General features: G+C 50.0%; 1 protein-coding gene across 3 annotated transcripts in view; it reads right to left on the reverse strand.

Moving 5' to 3' along the window:
• CUX2 (cut like homeobox 2) overlaps nucleotides 1–19,257 on the reverse strand; it is a 257,950-nt gene extending 238,693 nt beyond the window's left edge. For 2 of the 3 annotated variants that reach the window (XM_028116664.1, XM_088019341.1), the window contains exon 1: nucleotides 19,195–19,257. In XM_028116664.1, coding sequence (XP_027972465.1) covers nucleotides 19,195–19,257 — 63 coding nt within the window. Of the gene's footprint in view, nucleotides 1–7,207; nucleotides 7,331–19,194 lie in introns of those variants that run through there. The other variant, XM_088019340.1, reaches the window with a different exon arrangement.
• Nucleotides 19,258–19,604: the final 347 nt, after the last annotated feature.

Here is a 19,604-nt window from a genome sequence, read left to right on the forward strand (position 1 = left end):
CAGACTCTGGCCAACCCAGATCTCCCTGTTCAGCTCTTCCTGTCATGCCCAGTCCCCTCACGCGGCCATTTTTGTCACACCTACCCCCTCACACAACCTCCTGTCACACCTACTCCCTATGTGGCCATTTCCTGTCACACCCACTCTCCTCATACAATCTCCTGTCTCTTCACGGTCTGTCACACTTGGCCCTGAATCACCATTACCACTCTTACTGTAGCAGAGAGTTTCCCCAAAGATGGCCACCACAGTATTTCTCATCACACAGGCTCTTCTTGCACTATGACCTTGACATTGCTTCCCTTGAGTGCCGGGGTCAAAAACCTCTCCCTTTGGACTCAGGTGGTCCTTTGTAAACTGCCTTGACCAGCAGGAAAAAATGGAAGTGATGCTATGCGACTTCCAAGAAGACTAGATCACGAAAACATCTTTCCTCCCTCCTTGCTCCCTTGGGACACTCACCCTTAGAGCCCAACCATAATATAATGAGGAAACCCAAAGTATCCTACACAGAGAGACCATATGGAGAGTCCACATGTTGGTGTCCTGGCTGGTAGCTGAAGGCCCCAGCTGACAGCCAGCATCAACCACTAGATGTCTGACTTGTCGAATTACCCCCAAACTCTGCATCTTCCCAGCTGAAGCCCCAGATGTCAGAGTACAGATAAGCTGATGCAGTTGGGCTCCATCTTCATTCCTGACTTGCAGATTCTGTGAGTAGAAATAGTTGTTTACCCCACTAAGTTCTGGAGTGGTTTTTCACACAGCAATAAATGACTGATATGTTACCATAGACCCAAACAGTCACATATTTTAAGAATTGTCTTCATCCTCAACATCTCCCTTTCCTCGCAGACTCATCGAAGAGGCCTAGCATAAGAAACAGGTCGATGGACAGGACCACCAGTAACAAAAACTTCAAAAGGAAACCATAATTAGCTTCTGCCTTCTGCCTCTTCAGTCAGCTCTCAACAGCCCCTGGGCTCTCCAAGTGCATGCTGTGTGGGGCAGGAAGGACACAGCAAGCAGCAGGGTCTAGTGTGGAGGAGAGAGAACAGAGGAAGCCCCACACTGTGGAAGACAAACTGAGGCCTCCATGCAGCTGAATGGTCTGCCCAGGACCCATGGCTGGTTCGCTGAGCTGAAGCTCAGATCCACCTAACTCCCAGTGAAGTGGTTTGATTCTCATGAGCAAGGTGCTTAATTAGGGCAGCTCATCAATATGTCCCAGAGAAACAAATTACATTCTGGTTCAAGCCCACTCACTGTTGGCTGCCGGACCAGCACCAACCCACTAAAGGGGCCATCCCAGGCAGGGTACAAGGTAATGTACACTGAAGGGGCACCCAAGGCATCTAGGCAGCTCTGGGGTTCAGGGGCCTGGAGAAGCTGCCTTCCCCAGAGTGCCCCACAGTGGGAGCCAAGTGGGAAGCAGGAACTGGGCCTGGGTTTCTCTCCTCCCACTCTGGGGATGCAGAAGGCCTCAGAAGACCTCATCTACCACAAGATGCCAAGATACTCTGCTCTCCTCAGAAATAATTTCTTCCAGAGATGAATTTCACAAAGTAGGCCATGGGCCATGGGACCAACCCCCTCGTTCACAGAGGCTGAGGAGGATGCCCTCTGAGGGATGGCACTGTCTCCGAGAGGCCTCCGGGCTGCTGGCCCAAGAGGCCCAGGGTCCAGATACCCCTGGAAGTGAAGGGTAGGAAACAGGCCTGGCTCCTCCCAGAGTCCCTGGCATGGTCACCAGCTCTGACTTTGGCCCTTGGGACCCTGCCATCCCAGCTGCTTGTCAGTGCCCACGCCCAGGAATTCTGGCCTAGGCTCCTACTCCCACCAGCCAGCACTGCCCACCATGAGCAAAACACTATCACATAAGGAGGCAAACCTGCATATACCCAACTATGCATAGTATCTACTCTGGGTCTTTACAGAAATACCAAGAGGCAGGCCAGCCTATGAACTCAGGCTCTGGAGTCAGAATGCCTGACTCTGCTGAATGACTGTGGGCAAGTCACTTAACTTTTCTATGCCTTAGCTTCCTCCTCTGCAAAATGGGGACATTAATAGTATCTACATCATAGGGTTGTTATGGGAATTAAGTCATTTAAATGAGAAAACACTAAGAGTTGTGCCTGGTACATAGCCACCCTTGATAAGTGTCTATTAAATTAAAAATAAATAAAATAAAAATTAGTAATAATTTAAAAAACCTCACAGCTCCTCTCATCCCAGAACGGTCATGTAAAGTCTGCTCATTCTCTGGAATGGCTACACTGAGGCCAGAAAAGGCAGAATCACCTCCACACCATTCACAAAGATGGCACAGCTGGTCCCAGCATGCCTATGGGGGCCACACATGGAGCATCAGTGGAACAACTGGGCTCAACCCACCCTCACCCCCACCCCCATTATCCAGCTCAACTAACTGCTGCCCTGTGTGAAATGCAGGCCCAGGGATGCCAGCTCTTCTGCTGAACAGAGGCCGGGAATCTGAGGTTTTAAAATGTGACCTCTCTTAGGGCACTAGGCATTCAGTGTTCACCAAGTGCCACACCAGTTCCTACTGCTGTGACGTAGAGAAAGGAGCTCACCATCTGACGGCGGAGACCAAAAAGGAGCCAGGGAATCACCTGGCAGCCCGGCAGGGAAGAGAGGATGGTGTCCCACCTAGCAGGAGTCAGAGAACTGCAAAGGGGAACAGTGTTCCAGGCAGAGGGAACAGCAAATGCAGAGGCTGGGAAGTGTGAAGAACACAGCAGTCTGGGATAAGAAGGATGGAAAGGTGTCAGGAGAAAGAGAGCTGAGACTGGAGACTATGGAAGAAGCTGAGAGATTTCTAGAAGCCAGAAACTCCTGGGGCAAAATCCCATCTCCACTGGGGAAATGCAAATGTCTAGGGGAAGCCTCTGAACTCTGAGTACCTGTAGGTTAGCATGTTGTTCTCCCTGGAGAAGGTAAGCAGCCCTTGGACAGCCTCAGAGAAGTTACTTGGAAGGGGACCAGACCCTGGTAGAGTTCCTTCATCATGTGCCTCCATGCCATGGCCTGAAATCATCTCTCCCACTGCCAAGGCAAGAGGTAACAGGGAGCAAGCAGACATCAGATGACAGAACATTTATGGAGGGCCTGAAACACACCAGACTCCATGCTGGGCCCTTCCTGTGGATTATCTCATTTTCTCCACACTATGACCCCATGAGGGGTCATACCGTTAGTGCTGCCTCCATTTCACAGATAAGGAAACTGAGGCATGAAAAGGGGCGATCCTCTGGCTGCATCACACAGTGCTGAGAGGTGAGCCAATCTGTCTGGCAGGGGGCCCCCCTCTGCCCCTGCACCAAACTACCAACCTGGAGTTTTTCACTTTAAGGGATCAAGTTGGGGCTGGGAGAGACATGGCAGGTACAGCAGCCAATTCTGAGGAGGCAGCCTATGCCAGCTGGCCCTGCATTACCCCGAGTAACCTCCACTGCAGCAGGATCAATACTTGGGGGGCCATGCTTGGCTTTGGGGAAATCATTAAATGCTACATCAAACAAGTCAAAAAATAATTGCATGGCAAGGGGATGTTGAAAGGAGATTTTACCTGAGAGCATGAGCACACAAATGTATGCACATACACAATAAGGTGTATTTGTGGACATAGACACACACTGATACACTCATGAGCACACTCACAGAGACACCTACATGTGGATACAGACACACACATTCAAAGACACACACATACAGAAACATGCTAAGATATACACACAAGGACAGAGACACACATAAATGTGCAAAGACCCACACACATACTCAAAAATATGGACACATAAAGATGCAGTTGTACACATGTCAATGCATAAATATCATTGCACTACGTTCACACCCATCTCTGTTCAACTGACTGATACTTTTTGAGAGCCTACTACTATATGCTCACCTCTCTGCTGCCAGGTTCTGGAGATAAGCTGCTCTGTACCTTCATGGAGCCTAGAGTTCACACAAGGAGAAAGGCATAACTAATAATCCACAGAGCTCTGATACCTGCCATGGTTAAGTACAGAAGAGATTTGGTCTACCATCTCAGGGAGTGGGGCGTGGGGGGAGGAAAGTTGCCCCAGGGAAATGGCAATGAACAGGTTTCCAGGGTAGAGGAGGAGTTTATGGGGAAAGGGGGAGAGGGGTAAGACAGAAAGATATGTGGGAAGAGTGTCCCAAGCAGAGGGGAGCAGGTCATGTACAAGGGGGTGTGATGCAGAGGAAAATGAAGGAAGACATATCTGGAACATGGAAGGCCTGGGAATGTGGCTCAAGATCAAGGTCAAGAACAGAGGACATACTAAATAAAAATTAAAACAAAAAAAAGAACATACTAGAATTAAGCTAGTATAAATCTGAAGCTGATTCTGATAAGATGTATATGGTAAACCCTAGAGCAACTGCTAAAAAAAAAAAACAATCAAAAGAATAGTTAAAAAACAGTTTAAAAATCATTAATGAAATTAAAGGCGCTTCATGAGAAAATATTCATTCAACGCAAGAAAAGATAGGAAGGAGGAATAGAGGGAAAAAAAGACATGAGACAAAAAACAAAAAGCTAAATGGTAGACATAAGTCTAACTCTATCAATAATAATATTAAATGTGAGTGGATTAAAAATCCAATCAAAAAACAGACTTTCCAGACTGGACTAAAAAAAGAAACACCCAAGATCCAACTATATGCTTCCCATAGGAGACACTTCAGAGACACAAACAGATTGAAAATTAAAGGATGAAAAAAGATATATCATGCAAACAGCAATCATTAGAAAGTAGGAGTGGCTATATAGATATTAGACAAAATAGACTTTAAAACAACAACAAAAATATTACTAGAGATAAAGAGAGATTTATAATGACAAAAGGGGTCATTTAATCAGGAAGATATAATAATTAAAAATATACATACACTAATTAAAGCACCAAAACAGGAACACGAAGCAAAACTGATGGAAATGAAGGGGAAAATAAATAATCCAACAATAATAGAAACTTCAGTATCTCACTTTCAACAGTAGTTAGAACAACTAGGTGGAAGATCAACAAGAAAAGAGAGGACTTGTAATACTATAAACCAAGAATGGTGGGCAGGGTCAGCAGTGCTGAGCCTGGAAGATTATTACATTGGGGCCTTTGCCCCAAAGGCAATGGGGAGCCGCTATCCATGATTCTTAACAGGTTTTTAATAATTTCACTAGCTGCCATGTGCCAAAAAAGAGTGGGAGAGGCTGGAGGGGGTACAGGGAAGCAAACTGGAGACCAAAGTCCAGGGGAGACGTGAATGGGGCATAATGGGTTGCTAGGTGGCTAAGTGGATGAATGGATAGATGGGTGGGTGGGTTGATGTGGACAAAAAGATGGATGGATGGATGGAGTCAGTAGGAAGAGAAAGGTAGGTGGATGAACTGCCAAGTGGATGGATAAAAATGGGTGAGTGAGCTTATGAATGAAGAGATGAAAGAATGTTCGATGGATGGTAGACAGGTGATCACCCAGTCCCTGCTAGACTTCCAGTACATGGGTGCTCACAGATTGGACAAAACAAGAGTGAGAAAAGTCCTCTTTATTCTGTATTCCAGACCACATCGTCCATAATCCCTCAAGTAGACATCCAACCCCTCTTCTGCCCAACAGCATCTCCATATATGAAGCCTAAGACATGGCTGGATAGAGCACCCTCGTATGGTCTGGGTCACCTCACCTGTTCATGGTCGTTCCTCACAAGCAACACTTGGGAAACGCTAGAAACCAGATCCACAAGGCCAGGGTGCAAAGAGCCCTTCTCAGACCATAACTCAAGCCCTGGCCCCCCTTGCAGCAACTCTATTTCTGAGGAGGGGAACACAACACCCCTTGCTCACTGCATATCTGCCACTTAGAGGCCTCCAAACCCCACACCAGCTGGCTACTTGCACAGGGGAAGGAGCGGCTGCCACCATGCTGGGAAGCATCAGGCCTGTCCCCATGCAACCCTCTCCCATCCGCCACCACTGAATGGTGCTGATCTTCTAAACACGTGTGTGTCCAAAGCCTTCCCATCACTAAGACCCTCTCTGGGCAGAGATAACACATCAGTTTGTCACAGGCACTCTTTTACCTGTTTTCCAAACATCCCCTCCCTTCCCCCAATGATCCCTATCAGGCTAAACCCAGTAGGAACCAAACATACACTGGATCCTAATTCTCCACTGCTTCAAACCATCAGTGTCTTCCAGCCTCCCTGAGAACAAAATCCAACAGAATCCAACCCCCTACCGTGGTTCACAAGGGCCTCCTTCCTGCTCTGACCTCATCCCCTCCCAGACCTCCCTTCCTTGCCCACCTTGTCCACGCCGTGCTGGCCTTCCTTCAGTTCCTAGATGTGCCAAACAGACGCCCACCTCAGGCAGTTTCTTCTGCCTCACCTTTGCCTCATTGGCTCCTCATCATTCAGGTCTTAGCCTATATGTCACCTACTCTGTGTGGCCCTCTATGCCCACCTGAAATAAACAGGTGCCTCCTTCACCTTGATTTCAGCATCCAGTCAGTTCTTTTCTCTGTTCTATCTCTGGAATCACACATTTATTTGTTTAGCCTGCCCCTCTATACCCAGCACCTGGCACCGTCTTGGACCCATAGCACGGGCTCAATAAAAACTTGCTGTTTGCTGCATACATGTCGGGTTCACTGCAAAGACTGACCAGACTGGATTTAAGTCCTGCGTGACCTCAGACAAGTGACTGGACCTCCCTGGGCCTTGGTAACACTAGCGGAAACTCCAAAAGGTTGTTGTGAGAACGAAAAGACAGAGTGGAGCACTGACCAGCCAGGGAGTGGACTCTCAGCCTGCACTCGGGGGCAGACAGAAAAATGAGGGCATATCTGTCTCCCAGAGGCCATTCCAGACCCAGCCATGGCCTTGAGTCTTGGCTTCCAGAAACCAGAGTGACAGGGGAAAGCTCTACTAGGAAAGGAGAGAGCTTATGGAGCCAAATACGAAATGTAGAGTGTGGCTGATATGGTCACAGAAATGTGGGCTGGACTTAGCTGCTAAAAGAAAAAAAAAATCTAAAAAACTTTTTTAATAAAGCCTACAAGTCTATACCCTTCCTTCTTTATCAACGACACAATTTATTGACCGGGGAGGCCATATTGACTAAATAAATCTTGATAATGACCAAGGCAGCAATCAATACCTGCTTATTATCAGCCCAGGCCGAGAATTCCATCTTGCGGAACGCAGGCCCAACGACAGGGCGCGGCACGCGGCTTTGCACTCCAGCGGGCGGGCTGGGGATGGATGGCCAAGTGGCCCTCATTTTCCAGGCCAGGAAAAGGGAATCTTTCTTGTGTTGTTAATAAATCCCCACCCCCCCCACCCCACCCATGCCTCTCAGGCTTGTGGACCTGGATTCATTTCCATGAGTTGACAGTGGTAAGGTGTTCTAAGAGGTTTAAAAAAAAAAAAGAAAAATTACAAGCGTAGTGACTACAGATGGGAAAACCCAGGGTGGGGGGGTGGGGCAGAACTGGGGGGATGGGCTCTGGAAGAGGTACCTCTGGTCAGTGGCAGGTCAAGAGCTGGTACACAGATGGACAAAAGACCTGGGTCCTGGGTTTGAGTCGACTCTGCTGCTTCCTGGCAATGTGGCCTTGGGCTTAACCTTCTGTGCCTCAGTCTGCTCAGCTGTAAAATGGGACAGTAGTAGTTTTCCCTTCCTGGGTTATTGTGAAAATTAAACGAGATACTGTTTGTTAAGGGCTCTGAATACCACCTAGCATGCAATAAAGGTTCAGCAGATACTTGTTAAAGAACTGCCAGGCCTCCCTTCTGAGGCTCCAAAGCCTGCAAAAGCCAAGCCTAGTCTTGCTAAGGCCAGCCAGGCAGCATTTGGAGGGGCCTGACCTATCCAGTGCTTCTCTACAAGGAGCTACTCTACCTAGCTGCTGGCCAGTGAGGCCCAGGAAGTGAATAACAACCAACAATGATGACAACAATAATAATAAAGATCATAACAGCTGTTTCCTGGGAATGACCATGTTCCAGGCCCTGTGCTAAGGGCCTTCATGTGTCACATCATCAAACCCTCACAATGTCTCTGTGAGGTAGAAGCTATATTTAATTCCCATTTTACACATGAGCAAACTACGGTTGTGAAAAGTCTTATGAGGTGCCCAGGGCTTCCCAGTTAGGAAACAGTAAGGCCAGGGTCCAAAGTGAGGTCTGACTGCCCCACGCCCATGCTCAGATCCTTTCAGGGGTTGCTCTCAGGGCACTTGAAATTCACATTATAATTATTGTTGTTGTTAATAAAGATAATGATTAATAACAGTCACCATTTCAGAAAGGCTTACAATGTGCCCAGCCCTAGGCTAAGTGTTTGTACCGGGTTGTCCCTCTTTACTTCTCAGACCCTTAAAGAAAAGTACTTCTATCTCCAAACAATTATAAAGTCGGAGTTTTATGAGGGCAGGGACTGGCTTGTTTTGTCCACTGCCAAGTCCCAACACTTCATGCTGCTCCTGACACGGCAGGTGCTGCATGATGTGCATGAAGTGAATAAACAAACGACCTGTCTCAACAACCCAGGGAAGCTCCATTTTACATAGAGAACCTGAGGCCCAGACAGGGTCCTTTGGCCACAGAAGGAAACCGGAGACTTCAGTCCTGGCCTCCCACCTGATTATAGAGTAGGGGTCTTGGGAGACGCTGAGAAGGAACCCCCCACCAACTCTGGGGCCACTGTTCAGAGACCTTGGTGCCTTTTTGATGCCTGCTGGGCTGATCAGGTAGGCTTTATGAACCAGGCATTGGAAGAGCTATGTCTTCTGGGTTAAAACGTTAACTGGCTGTTTTGTGTCCCCCATAACAGTTGTCCTACAGGCTGCAGGGATCTGCTTTGAGCTGTCTGTGACCGAGGCCACCAAACCACTGCTAATGGTCCACAGCCTGCCGGCAATTAATTAATGGATTTATTAATTAGGATGGGAGCCACCTCCCAGGCTGGAATTGGGGTCACCAGTTTCTAAAGCGAGACTGACGGAGCTAAAGATAAACCCTCGTTCACTGCGGGCCTGAGGCCTGTGCTCAATTCCCAGGCGAGGAGTGGGCAACTTTCAAGAGCCAGTGATGGGTGAAGCAGCTGGGGTTCTAGAAGGGGCTGGGTCCCCCAGGGCCACTCCCCAAGGTGGAGTCAAGGCTGCTGCCCCACCTCACCCCTTCTGTGGCATTCGTCCACTCAGTCATTCAAACACTGACTGAGAACTTACTCTGTCCCTGTCCTCCCCAGGGAGGGAGGCAGATAGTAAAGGAACAACAAATAAATACACATTATCACATCAGATAAAGCAGATGGGGTTAAGGAGATGGGGGAAGGCTATTTTGGAAGCACAGGTTAGGGAGGACCTCTCTGAAGAAGTGATATTTAAGCAGAGGGCTCAACGAAAGAGACAGAACTGGGAAAGTGTTTCTCACACAGAGGGAACAAGTGCAAAGGCTCTGGGGCTGGAATGAGCTTGACATGGTCACAGAACAGTGAAGAGGTCAGAGGGGCTTGACTAAAGGAGAGTGGCAGGAGATGAGAGGGAGAGACAATGGCAGGACGACAAAGGGGGATGAATCACGCAGGGCCTGTGGGCCAAGTCAGAACAAGCAACCAGGAAGAGGCAATGCTCAGACTGACAGCTCCCCAGGCTCCCGAGACAGAGCAGGGACCTAGAATGAGCACTTCCTGAGCACTGGGGACCTTAGGTAGACATCCAAATCTCATTTCACCTTTCCTGCTGGAGACTGTGGTCCTCCAAGAAGCAGACGTGAAGGCAGGACTAATAGGTAAAGAGGTTTATCAGGTCAATGCCTATGCCTGTGGGAAGGAGCCAGAGAGAAGACGACGGGGAAGGGAGGAAAGGTGGAAGGCTGGTTGGTAGAAGTGTCTTAGATTGCTGAGGAGTCTGGAGCCACCAGAGGAGTCCGGTGTATCCCAGGAACAGGTCTGCTTTAGACCTGCACTCAGTCCCTGGCTGGGGCTGGATCTCCAAGAACAGCATCCAGGGAACCAGCCGATCGTACTTCCTACTGTCAGGGATCTGCAAGGTGCACTCTCATGGCACCACCGGAAAGTACCGTTACCATACGCATCTTACAGAGGGGAAGCAAGTCTCAGGGGAAATAACTTGCTCCAGGACACACAGCTCAGAGGAGCAGAGCTGGGATTTGAATCCTGGCTGCCCTGTGAATAATCACAAGATAGAAACGAGAGATTTGGGTGGGGAGGAGGCATTTTGCAACAGATCAAAGAATTGGGCTGAGTATCTAGTTAAAAAAATAAAAGCAATACCCAAAGCTTTCACAATGCTTGACTATTTACATAGTGTCCACTGACAAAGCATTCACTCTGAGCCACACATGTGCTCAGCAACATCTTATTTTATTCTCCACCCTTACCCTCCAGTTGACATATGACAAGAGTAAGGATGGGGGTGGGTCCACCAGCCCACTCAGAATCTGCGTGCAGCCTAGCCTCGAGGCCTTCCTGCAGTTCCTCACACACACTAGTCTTCCATCTACCTCAGGGTCTTAGCACATGTTATTCCCTCCACTGGGAAGCTTTTCCCTGACCTCGTCCTTGAGATCTCCCTGAAGGGTCACTGCTTCCAGGAAGAATCTCAGAATCTCAGAATTTAATCCCAGCACGCGACTACACAGCCGTCTGTCCCATGCATCCACCTTCCCCACTGTCTCCGGGCTCCGTGAGAGCTGTCACTTTGCCTTCTTTGTTCACCATGACATCTCCAATGTATCATTATTGGTTATAATATTTATGCTATTTATTGTTAATTATTATTATTTATATAATTATTAGTTATAATTCTTAATTATACCATGAATGGATAAATATACACTTGTAGGGTGGAGGACGACAGCAATTATTAACATTATATGGGGCTTGTACGTGCTGGGCACAGATATCTCGGCATTTCACATATGCACTAACTCACTTAATCCTCACAACAATCCTTAAGGAAGTGGTACCTACTACCATCCCCATTTTACATTTGAGAAAACCAAGGCTCAGAGAAGTTAAGTGACTTATCCAAGGTTACTCAGCTGGTAAGTGGCAGAGCTGAGACTTGAGCCCAGGCCACCTGGTTCCAGAGTCCACACTAAATGTTTCCGGGAGAAGGAGGGTGCAAGGCTGGATTCTGCAGCCCATGCCACACCCCCTCAGACACCTAGACCCATGGGCGCTCATTACAGACAACAGGTACCCCAAATATATGCTCTCAGCAGAGTGGCCTCTGAGTGACCACCCTGCCCAGGGCAATCTGCTCCTGACCAGGCCACCTGGTGACCCCTGTGGTCTCCCCGCCCGCAGCACCCACGCTCCAAACAGCTGGTTGAACAAGTCAATCGACCATAATGGTTCCCGGGGAGCCATTCACCCCATCCAGTTTGAGCAACGGCGGCTCGGAGAGTCTTAAGCACTGCTCGGCTCCGGGCGTCTCGGGCAGACGACCAGCTCGGGCCAAAGAGGCCAAAGGATTGATTTTCTCTTTCTTTCTTTCTTTCTCTTTAATGACAAATGCGTATCCTGGAATTGCTGTTTCATTTGGCCGAAATGGAGGATGGCAGAGGTGGGGGGAGTAGGGGGGAGGGGAATGGTAGTAAAGGAACTGGAAAGGAAGGAGAGGCAGCCACAGGCCCGCTTTGGGGGTGCCTGAGCCACTAAGAAGCAGAAACAGCAGGCTCTGTGCCCTCCTAATCCTGTATCTTCATGGAGCTGGTCAAGGGTCTTTCATTTTTTCTGAAAGTACAGCCTCTTCTGACACTAGGCACTTAGAGAAAAGCTGCCAGCGGCCTTGACATCCACCTTCCTCGTGACCTGCCTGATGACCCCTACAGCTGGCCTGATCTACTGGAGAGCTTCAGCTCAGGCCCTTTGCACTGGCTCTTCCCTCCGCTTGGCATGCCCTCCCCAGGTCTTCACTCCCTGCCCAGTGTGGCCAGAGCTCTTCATTCATAAGGGACAGTGGACATCTGGATTTCATAGGTAACATCTCCTGTGTTTTAAATACTGACAACTTACACAAAAGTGTTTTTAGATATTGCACTAATTTAAACGGACACATCCGTGGGTCAGACACAGCTCCTAGTCTGCAACCTCTGTGGTCACAGTTCCCAAAATATAAGACATTATATACAATATTAGTAATGTATTAAAATAGTGAGTCCCCAACAGAGAAAGAAAGAAGAGAAAACTTGCCCAGAAATCTCTGAAACAGCTTGCAAGCCCAGCAAGTTTTAGGAACTGCTGTTTATTTGGTTTTTCACCCCTGTCTTACAAGCTAAAAATACTACCAACAATAAGCAGCAAGGCACTTGCAGAACAGTAACTGGTGCCCAGTACTGTGTTAAGCACCTTCATGTTCAGAGTTCTTTAATCTTCAACAACAACCTAAAAGGTGGAGACTATTATTAGTCCCAATTAGGGGCGCCTGGGTGGCTCAGTCATGAAGTGTTTGAGTTGTTAAGTGCCTTCAGCTCAGGTCATGATCCCAGGATCCTGGGATGGAGCCCCGCATTGGGCTCCCTGCTCAGCGGGAAGCCTGCTTCTCCCTCTCCCACTTCCCCTGCTTGTGTTCCCTCTCTCGCTGTGTCTCTCTGTCAAATAAATAAATAAAATCTTAAAAAAAATATTAGTCCCATTTAAAAAGAAGGACAGCAAGGCTCAGAAAGGTTAAGTGACCCATCCAATGTCACACAGCTAGTAGGTGATAGTACCAGGATTAGAAGCCAGGCAAAGGCCCCTCACCGTCCTGGTTCCTCGTACTTCCCTCTTGAGGTAAAGAGTAAAGAACAAGTTTCTCGAATTAACTTTGATCCACCTTAATGCTCTTAAAAGTGAAAAACTTCAGCCATGCCACAGCCTGTATGACAGCCGTCACATAAAACCAGAGGACCAGGGTCAGCAAACTCTGGCCCTCAGGCCAAGTCTAGGTCTCTGAGTGTTTTTTGTAAAGTCTGGCGGTAAGACAGCCATGCCTGTTCATTCTGTCTACGGCCATTTTCATGCTACAGGGGCAGAATGGAGGACTTACAGAGACCACATGGCCCACAAAGCCTAAAGTATATCATTATCTGACTTTTCATAGAACGTTTGCTACCTCTGATGGCAGATCTAGATGGTTTCCTAGAGTGTCTAGAGATGTCACACCCAGAGAAGGTTCTGAGGTCAAAACCCGTGCGGAAACACTTTCCTTAGAGACACAGAAGCACACTTGCATATTAAAGAATACCAGAGGTTGTAGAAGCTTCTTTAGCTCTCTTTAGGCTGAGTGGTCTCCTGAGACTGAATGAAATGAAGGAGCCAGCCAGGGGAGGATCTGGGGGGAAAGAGTCTCACTCAGGTGGTGGGAACTGTAAGTGCAAAGGCCCTGAGGTAGGAATGTGCTCAATGTGGTTAAGGGACAAAAAGAAAGCCATTATGACTGGAGCAGAGTGAGTAGGGGGAGAGAGGCTGGAGATGAAGCCAGAGAGATAATAGGGGGACAGATACTGTGGAGCCTTGCTATTAGGGGAAAGGACTTAGGATTTTAATCTACATATAATGGGAATATTGTCCAGGTCCTACAAAACACTACAAGCCATTTCTGTGAATGGTTCATCAAGGCTTAGAAACCAAGAACTCCATCCTGGACATAATTTCTTGTCTCAAAAACTGCTTAAAAGGTCAAAAGCCCCCCCCCCCATCACCACCACAGTGGGTCCCAAGGTCATTAGAAGACAATACATTTAACTGTCACTCAAAGTACGTCAGCTTCCTTCACCTTTACAACAACCCGATATGGCAAACCAGATGGGCACAACTGGCATATGTGATGGATTAAGAAACAGGAGACTTAGGATGTTGGATGATTCATCCAGGAGTGCCAGAGCCTACACTGACAAGAGCCCCTGGGGCCTTCTCCCTCTGCCAACTACCTCCACCTTCCTTGACACATGCAATATAAACCACTGTCACAAGTAAAAAGCACACCCCAGCGAGAAAAATCAAACAGGAGAGTGTATCCTGAATTCCAAAACCAGGAACAAAGGCAAGCCACCACCTGAGTCCCCTTCCCACACTCAACCTCTGCCAGGCTTGGCCTCTGAATTAGATAACTGAAAGCCACCAGAAATTCAGCCTTTCAGGAATCAGCAGAGAAAACCAGTTTCTGGACAGCTATGTCCACCAACATCCAGAACTAAATTTAGCACCAGCCAAGGTACTCATGTTTACTATCCCATCTACCAGAAGAAAGGTTATTATGACACAATGTCCAGTCCAAAGACAGAATCCTCTTTTTAACAGGAGAGAGCCAGAAGGAGGAGGAAGAGAAGAGGAAGAAAGGAAAGGAGGGAGGGAGGGAGGGAGGGTGGGAGGAAGGGAGGAGGGAAGGAAGGAAGGAAGGAAGGAATAAAAGAAAAACCACCACCACCACTAGAAAAGCTATTCCCTCTGGTCAAAATAGCACCATGCTCATCTGAAACAACCCAATGAGATGCTTATTTACTTCTTTAGGCTTGTCTGTGGTTTCTCAATTTTCTACAGTGAACCCAGGTATTTATAAAAGAAACTTCAAGATCTCCAATAGCAAAGGCAGTCAGAGATGAAACAGTGCTTGTTTTTCTTCTACCAAAGAGAGAGCCCATCTTGGGGAAGCAATTTCTGTCGAGTTGAGAAATCAGAATTTTGGGATGCCCAGAAAAGACTGCTGGGTTCTTTAAATAAATTCTCTAACACCTGTTTCTAGCTCCTTCTGCAAAAAAAAGCCTACAGGGTGTGGGTTCCAACGAATGGGAAAGGAAGATGGAATGGGCTCACCCACTGGCTGGATTTGTAAGGGTCCAAGGGGCCAACCAATTGTTTGGTCTTATTCACAGAGCTGCTGTCGAAATCTCCCCTCACGCCCTGTGCCCCCCACCTCTCCTTGTCCTCCCCCCTCGGACCCACCCACAGCCCTTGCCTAATGCCAACCTGTCTCATGGCCCCCAGCTATGGCAAGCCCGGTCTGCTCATGTTTCCCCTCCCCAGCAGCATTTCTATTACTGCGAAGTTTCCAAAGTTAGGATTCCGCCAACAGGGCTGATAGCTTATTTACTGCTGTCATCTATAGAAAGAGGAATTTTGACACATTGTTAAATGATAGCACATTTAGATAAGTCAAGCTGTCAGAGGCTCTAATGGATGTCTAAACTCTCTGTGGCTGATATGTAAAAATTTATGCACTTCAGAATATCATAAGGTTGTAATATTTTAATCACATCCACGCTCTTTCTAAACTTTGAGCAGGCAAAAACATTCCATCAGGCACCACCTCCCATGCACATCTTCCCAAAAGTTTCTCCAAACTCCTTTAAAAAGTCCAGCCTCTCTCGCTTGCCCTGTTGCTCTTCCTCCCTGAACACTCAAACCCTAAGCAGAATTTGCCTCTTCCTCCAAAACTTGTACTATGTGGTCCCTCCAGCCAACCTCTTTCCTCCCAAGAAACACAGATGTGAATTTGGACTGGGCACCCTCATTTCAACTAGATACCCTCAACTCTTGGTTAGCTTGATTAGCTCTCTTAAAGGAAAAAAAATTAAAAAGATAGCACAGGACACTGGACCTGGAGCATCATTAAAAAAGTGGCAAAGTAAAGCAGAAAAAGAAGATCATAAAGGTATTAATCCAGTTACAATGATTATACACAGAAAAGCCATAAAAAATACTGTATTAGTAATGTTCACCATAAAGCAATCTTATAACCAAATGAAATATGCCCAGCATTATCTTTAGGATGGAATTTTATTTCTCATTTCCTGGGCTGCTACTAGCAGAGAAAAAAAAAGAGAAAAGAAAAGGAGAAGCAGTTTTGGGGGTCCTGGAATAGGGTACCACATGTCAGAACATCTTTACCATCAGCCACAAGTTGTTAAGACTTGCCAACTGACTTCCATCCTAGGAAAACGGCCCTGCTGTGTTCCGAGACGGCGCTGGAAGGAATAACTGGACTGCTTCCATATTTGAAAAAATACATACTTCCGGAGGGCTGTATGCTGGGGTGGTACAAGGTCACCTTTCTTGCCAGAATTGGGGTGGCGTCAGCAGCATGGTCTGGCCTGGGGACACAGGCCGCCTTTGCTGCCTCGGCCACTTTAACACTCAGCAACCAGGCTTCGAGAAACCACTCAACCTGAACAACCAAGAATTGAAGCCACACACCTCCTCACACTCACAGGCAGCTGGGCCGCGTGACGAGTGGGCTCAAAGCTCTCGGCCTGCACAGGGCCTGGGGTGGGGGCCCGCCTCTCCTACCGGGATCTCAGAACAAGCCAGCAGAAGTTTTCCTTTCTGGTTACCTCCCCTATAAGAGGAAAGTGGGAAGGGAAAAACATGAAAATAAAAGTGTGGCGTAGGAGTCATTAGCATTATGCACAAGAGATGATCCCGGGTGAAAGTGCTTAGGCTCATAATCCGTTTCCAACAAAAATGCCATCAGTGAGAATATGGAGCCAAGCTGCAGGCCTGTTGGGCAGGGGAGCCACTGAACATTTCAGGATGAGGGTGGGGACTGTGGCAGATGTGAGGGTCTCGATGTTTGCATGCGGCTCCGGCTGCCATGTTTATTTCTCTGCTCTCTAGAAGTGTGCAGCCTTTCAAACTCCCTCAGGGACACCCCCCCACACACTTAATATCCATGTAAATGAGCTTACCCCCTTCCCTGAGAGCCTTCTCCTTTTGTGCCAGACACACCAGCCATTTTCTTAATAAACACCACCACCCTCACCCTGTGGGGGCGGGGGTGTTGGCCCCATTTCCCCTTCACCTGCACAAGACTCTCCATCCTCCCACCTTCATCGTTTCCAGTTCAAAAGCTTTCCCACCTCAGCCACCTCAGCATCTTCTAAAACCCTAACAAAGGGTTCCTAGATCAATGGGAGTCCAAATGGAATCAAGATTTGGGTGACCTCAACAGCTCCACAAAAGACCCCAGAGCTGGAAAAGGAAGCGAGTGAGGTTCAAACCCCCTCCCCCACTTCAGAAATCGGCCCCCTGGGAGCCGCACCCACCCCCTCAGCACCCAGCCCCAGCACTACCCACCCCTCCCCACTGCAGCCCGAGCTCCCTGGATTGAAAACGAGTTATCTAATGAAAATTGTGTTAACTGACATTCTGGCCAACCGGGAGCAAATACCAGCGCTGTAAATCTCCACGCGGAAATTTTCTCCAGCCCAGAATAACAATAGGACCCTGCAAAGGGCTTTAGCCAGCCCTTCTGGTTCCTCTCCTCTTGTCTGCCACGTTCTTGTCATTCCTTATGTTACAGAACATCAATCATAAATAAAGACGCTGTCCCCCAGCCGTGCCCCGGTCTCATTTACAAACATTAGCAGGGAATACGATTACCACTGGCCTTCGTGCCAAGCCCAATGTGGCTGCCCAACTCCCTCTTTCCCCCTCTTCCTCTTTCTCTATTTCTCTCTCTCCCCCCTCCCTCCCTCCCACACACACCCCCCACTCTTCCAGAAAGGCCACTTTAGCATCATTTAAATGGGCAAGCACAGCTCACAGCCTGGCCCGCCTCAGCTGGCCACCAAACTGTAGCCCCAACTCGAGTGAGGACCTGGAATTGCAAGGCACTTGCAGTTATTAACTGCATGCCTGAGTGCCCCGATTTTCTCTCCAGTTCAATGGCTGGGGGAGGGGACGAGTGGGGAATGGGGGGTTAGGAAGGAGGGGGCTGGGAAGTGGCCAAGAGGAGGAAGGTATAGGAACCACTTATCAGAAGAAACTTAAGGAGATCTGCAGGTGGATTTTCAAAAAAGAAATAAGTGTGTCCCTTTTTATTTCCAGACTGAGGCTCTCACTTCAGCGAACGTCAAGGCCAAGGCAGGATGTTCTAATCGCCTGGTTCTCAACAACACTTCCCCGCCCCTTCCTCCCACTGCCTGCCGAGACTTTGCAAGACTCCAGATTTGGGGGGACTTGGCAGGAGCGTCCTGGGGCACCCCAGAAAATATAGAGCCTAGAACTGTACCTCCAGCGGGTGTTCTCTGAGATTCCACCCCCAGTCCCACTTCCTAGGGGATTAGCAGAGAACACCCCCAAATCTAGGAGAGACATACAGACTCCCACAGAAAGGTGGAGTGGGGGATAAAGTGCTGGTGTTTGGGAGGGAGTAGCCCTGGGGAAAGAGTGAAAGAAGAGAGAAAGAAAAAAAGAGGGGAGTGGCAGGAGGGAAAGCAGGGGACAGAAGACAGCAAGGGAATCTCCAGTTTAAAAGTTCCCATGGGCCCGAGATCCGGGAGTCACCTGCTCTGCGCAGCTCCAGGCTCTCCACAGCCCCCAAGGCTGCAGCGCAAACTTGCGCGCGCCCCGGGCCCATCTCCACCGCCTGTCCCCATTTGGACTTGGAAAGAGGGTGGAAGGGGGGGTAAAGGCAAGAAGCAAAGACGAACCCCAAGAACCCGGGCCGAGGAGAGGTCTGCCGGCGCAGGCGGCCAGTCCGGCGATGGTGGCAGCGGCAGCTGGGGCGGCGGCAGCGGCGGCCCCTGGGTGGCGGCGCGTCCGGGCTGCGCAGCCAGGCAGGCGGCGGCGGAGGTGCCGGCGGCCGGCGGGGCGCGGAGCTGCCTCCACGCCAACCCCAGCAGCCTCCTCCTCCTCCCTTCTCCTCCTCCTCCTCCACCTCACTACCCACCAGCTCCCTCCCTCCCTCGCCCAAGCCCCAGCCGGGCGCGGACAGGCACGCGGCGCGCTCCGCGGCCTCCCCGGGCGCCGCGAAGTTGGGAGGCGCGCAAAGTGCAGCGCAAGGGGGGCTTCCGGGGGTCCCGCCGGCAGCCCCCTGCCCAGGACCGCAGCCCCTGCCTTCCCCGCGCCTCGCTCGGCCGTTCTCCCGCCGGCTCGCTCCCCGGGCCGAGGGCTCACTAGCGCTTCTCCATGGTCGCGGCGGCTAATCGATGATTGAACCGAACAAAGAGCAGCGGCGAGATCAATTCCTAATACCTATCGATGGGCAGCGGGCAGCCGAGCCCCAGCGAGCCCTAGCAGCCGCCGCCCGCCGCCCCGGGGCGCCCGCCCACCCTCCCGGGGACCTCCCCAATGCGCCCAGGGCGCGCCCCAGGGCTCCCCACGGCCGCGCGGCCGGCGCTGCCCGCACTAACCTGGAGTCGCCGTAGATCAAATCGCTTCCAATATTGAAACATCGATCCCACATTGGCGGCCATCTTGGGGGCTATTCGAGACGCACACACACAAGAGTTTGGCTTTTCTCAATGGCTGCACTCAATATCCGGGCTGGACTCCCCCCAGCCCCGGGGCCGCCGCCGGCCGCCCGGGCCCTGAGCGCCGCTGCCCGGGGCCCTTTGGGCGTCCCCCGGCCTCCTGCCACCCGCTGCCCCTCGGCGCTGCCGCGCCGCCGCCGCCGCCGCCGCCGCCGGGCCCGGGAGCCGTGCGCCCCCCCGACCCCCGGAGGGCGCGGGCGGAGCGCGCCGGGCGGGGAGCTCGGCGCCCGCCCGGGGGAGGCGGCCGGGGATGGGGCGGGAGGGGAGGGTGTGGGGGAGGCAGCCTCTTC

Source organism: Eumetopias jubatus, unplaced genomic scaffold (genome assembly GCF_037043125.1).
Source record: "Eumetopias jubatus isolate StellerSeaLion01/CBP00866 unplaced genomic scaffold, mEumJub1_p1.0 scaffold_16, whole genome shotgun sequence".
NCBI classification, from domain to species: Eukaryota; Metazoa; Chordata; class Mammalia; order Carnivora; family Otariidae; genus Eumetopias; species Eumetopias jubatus.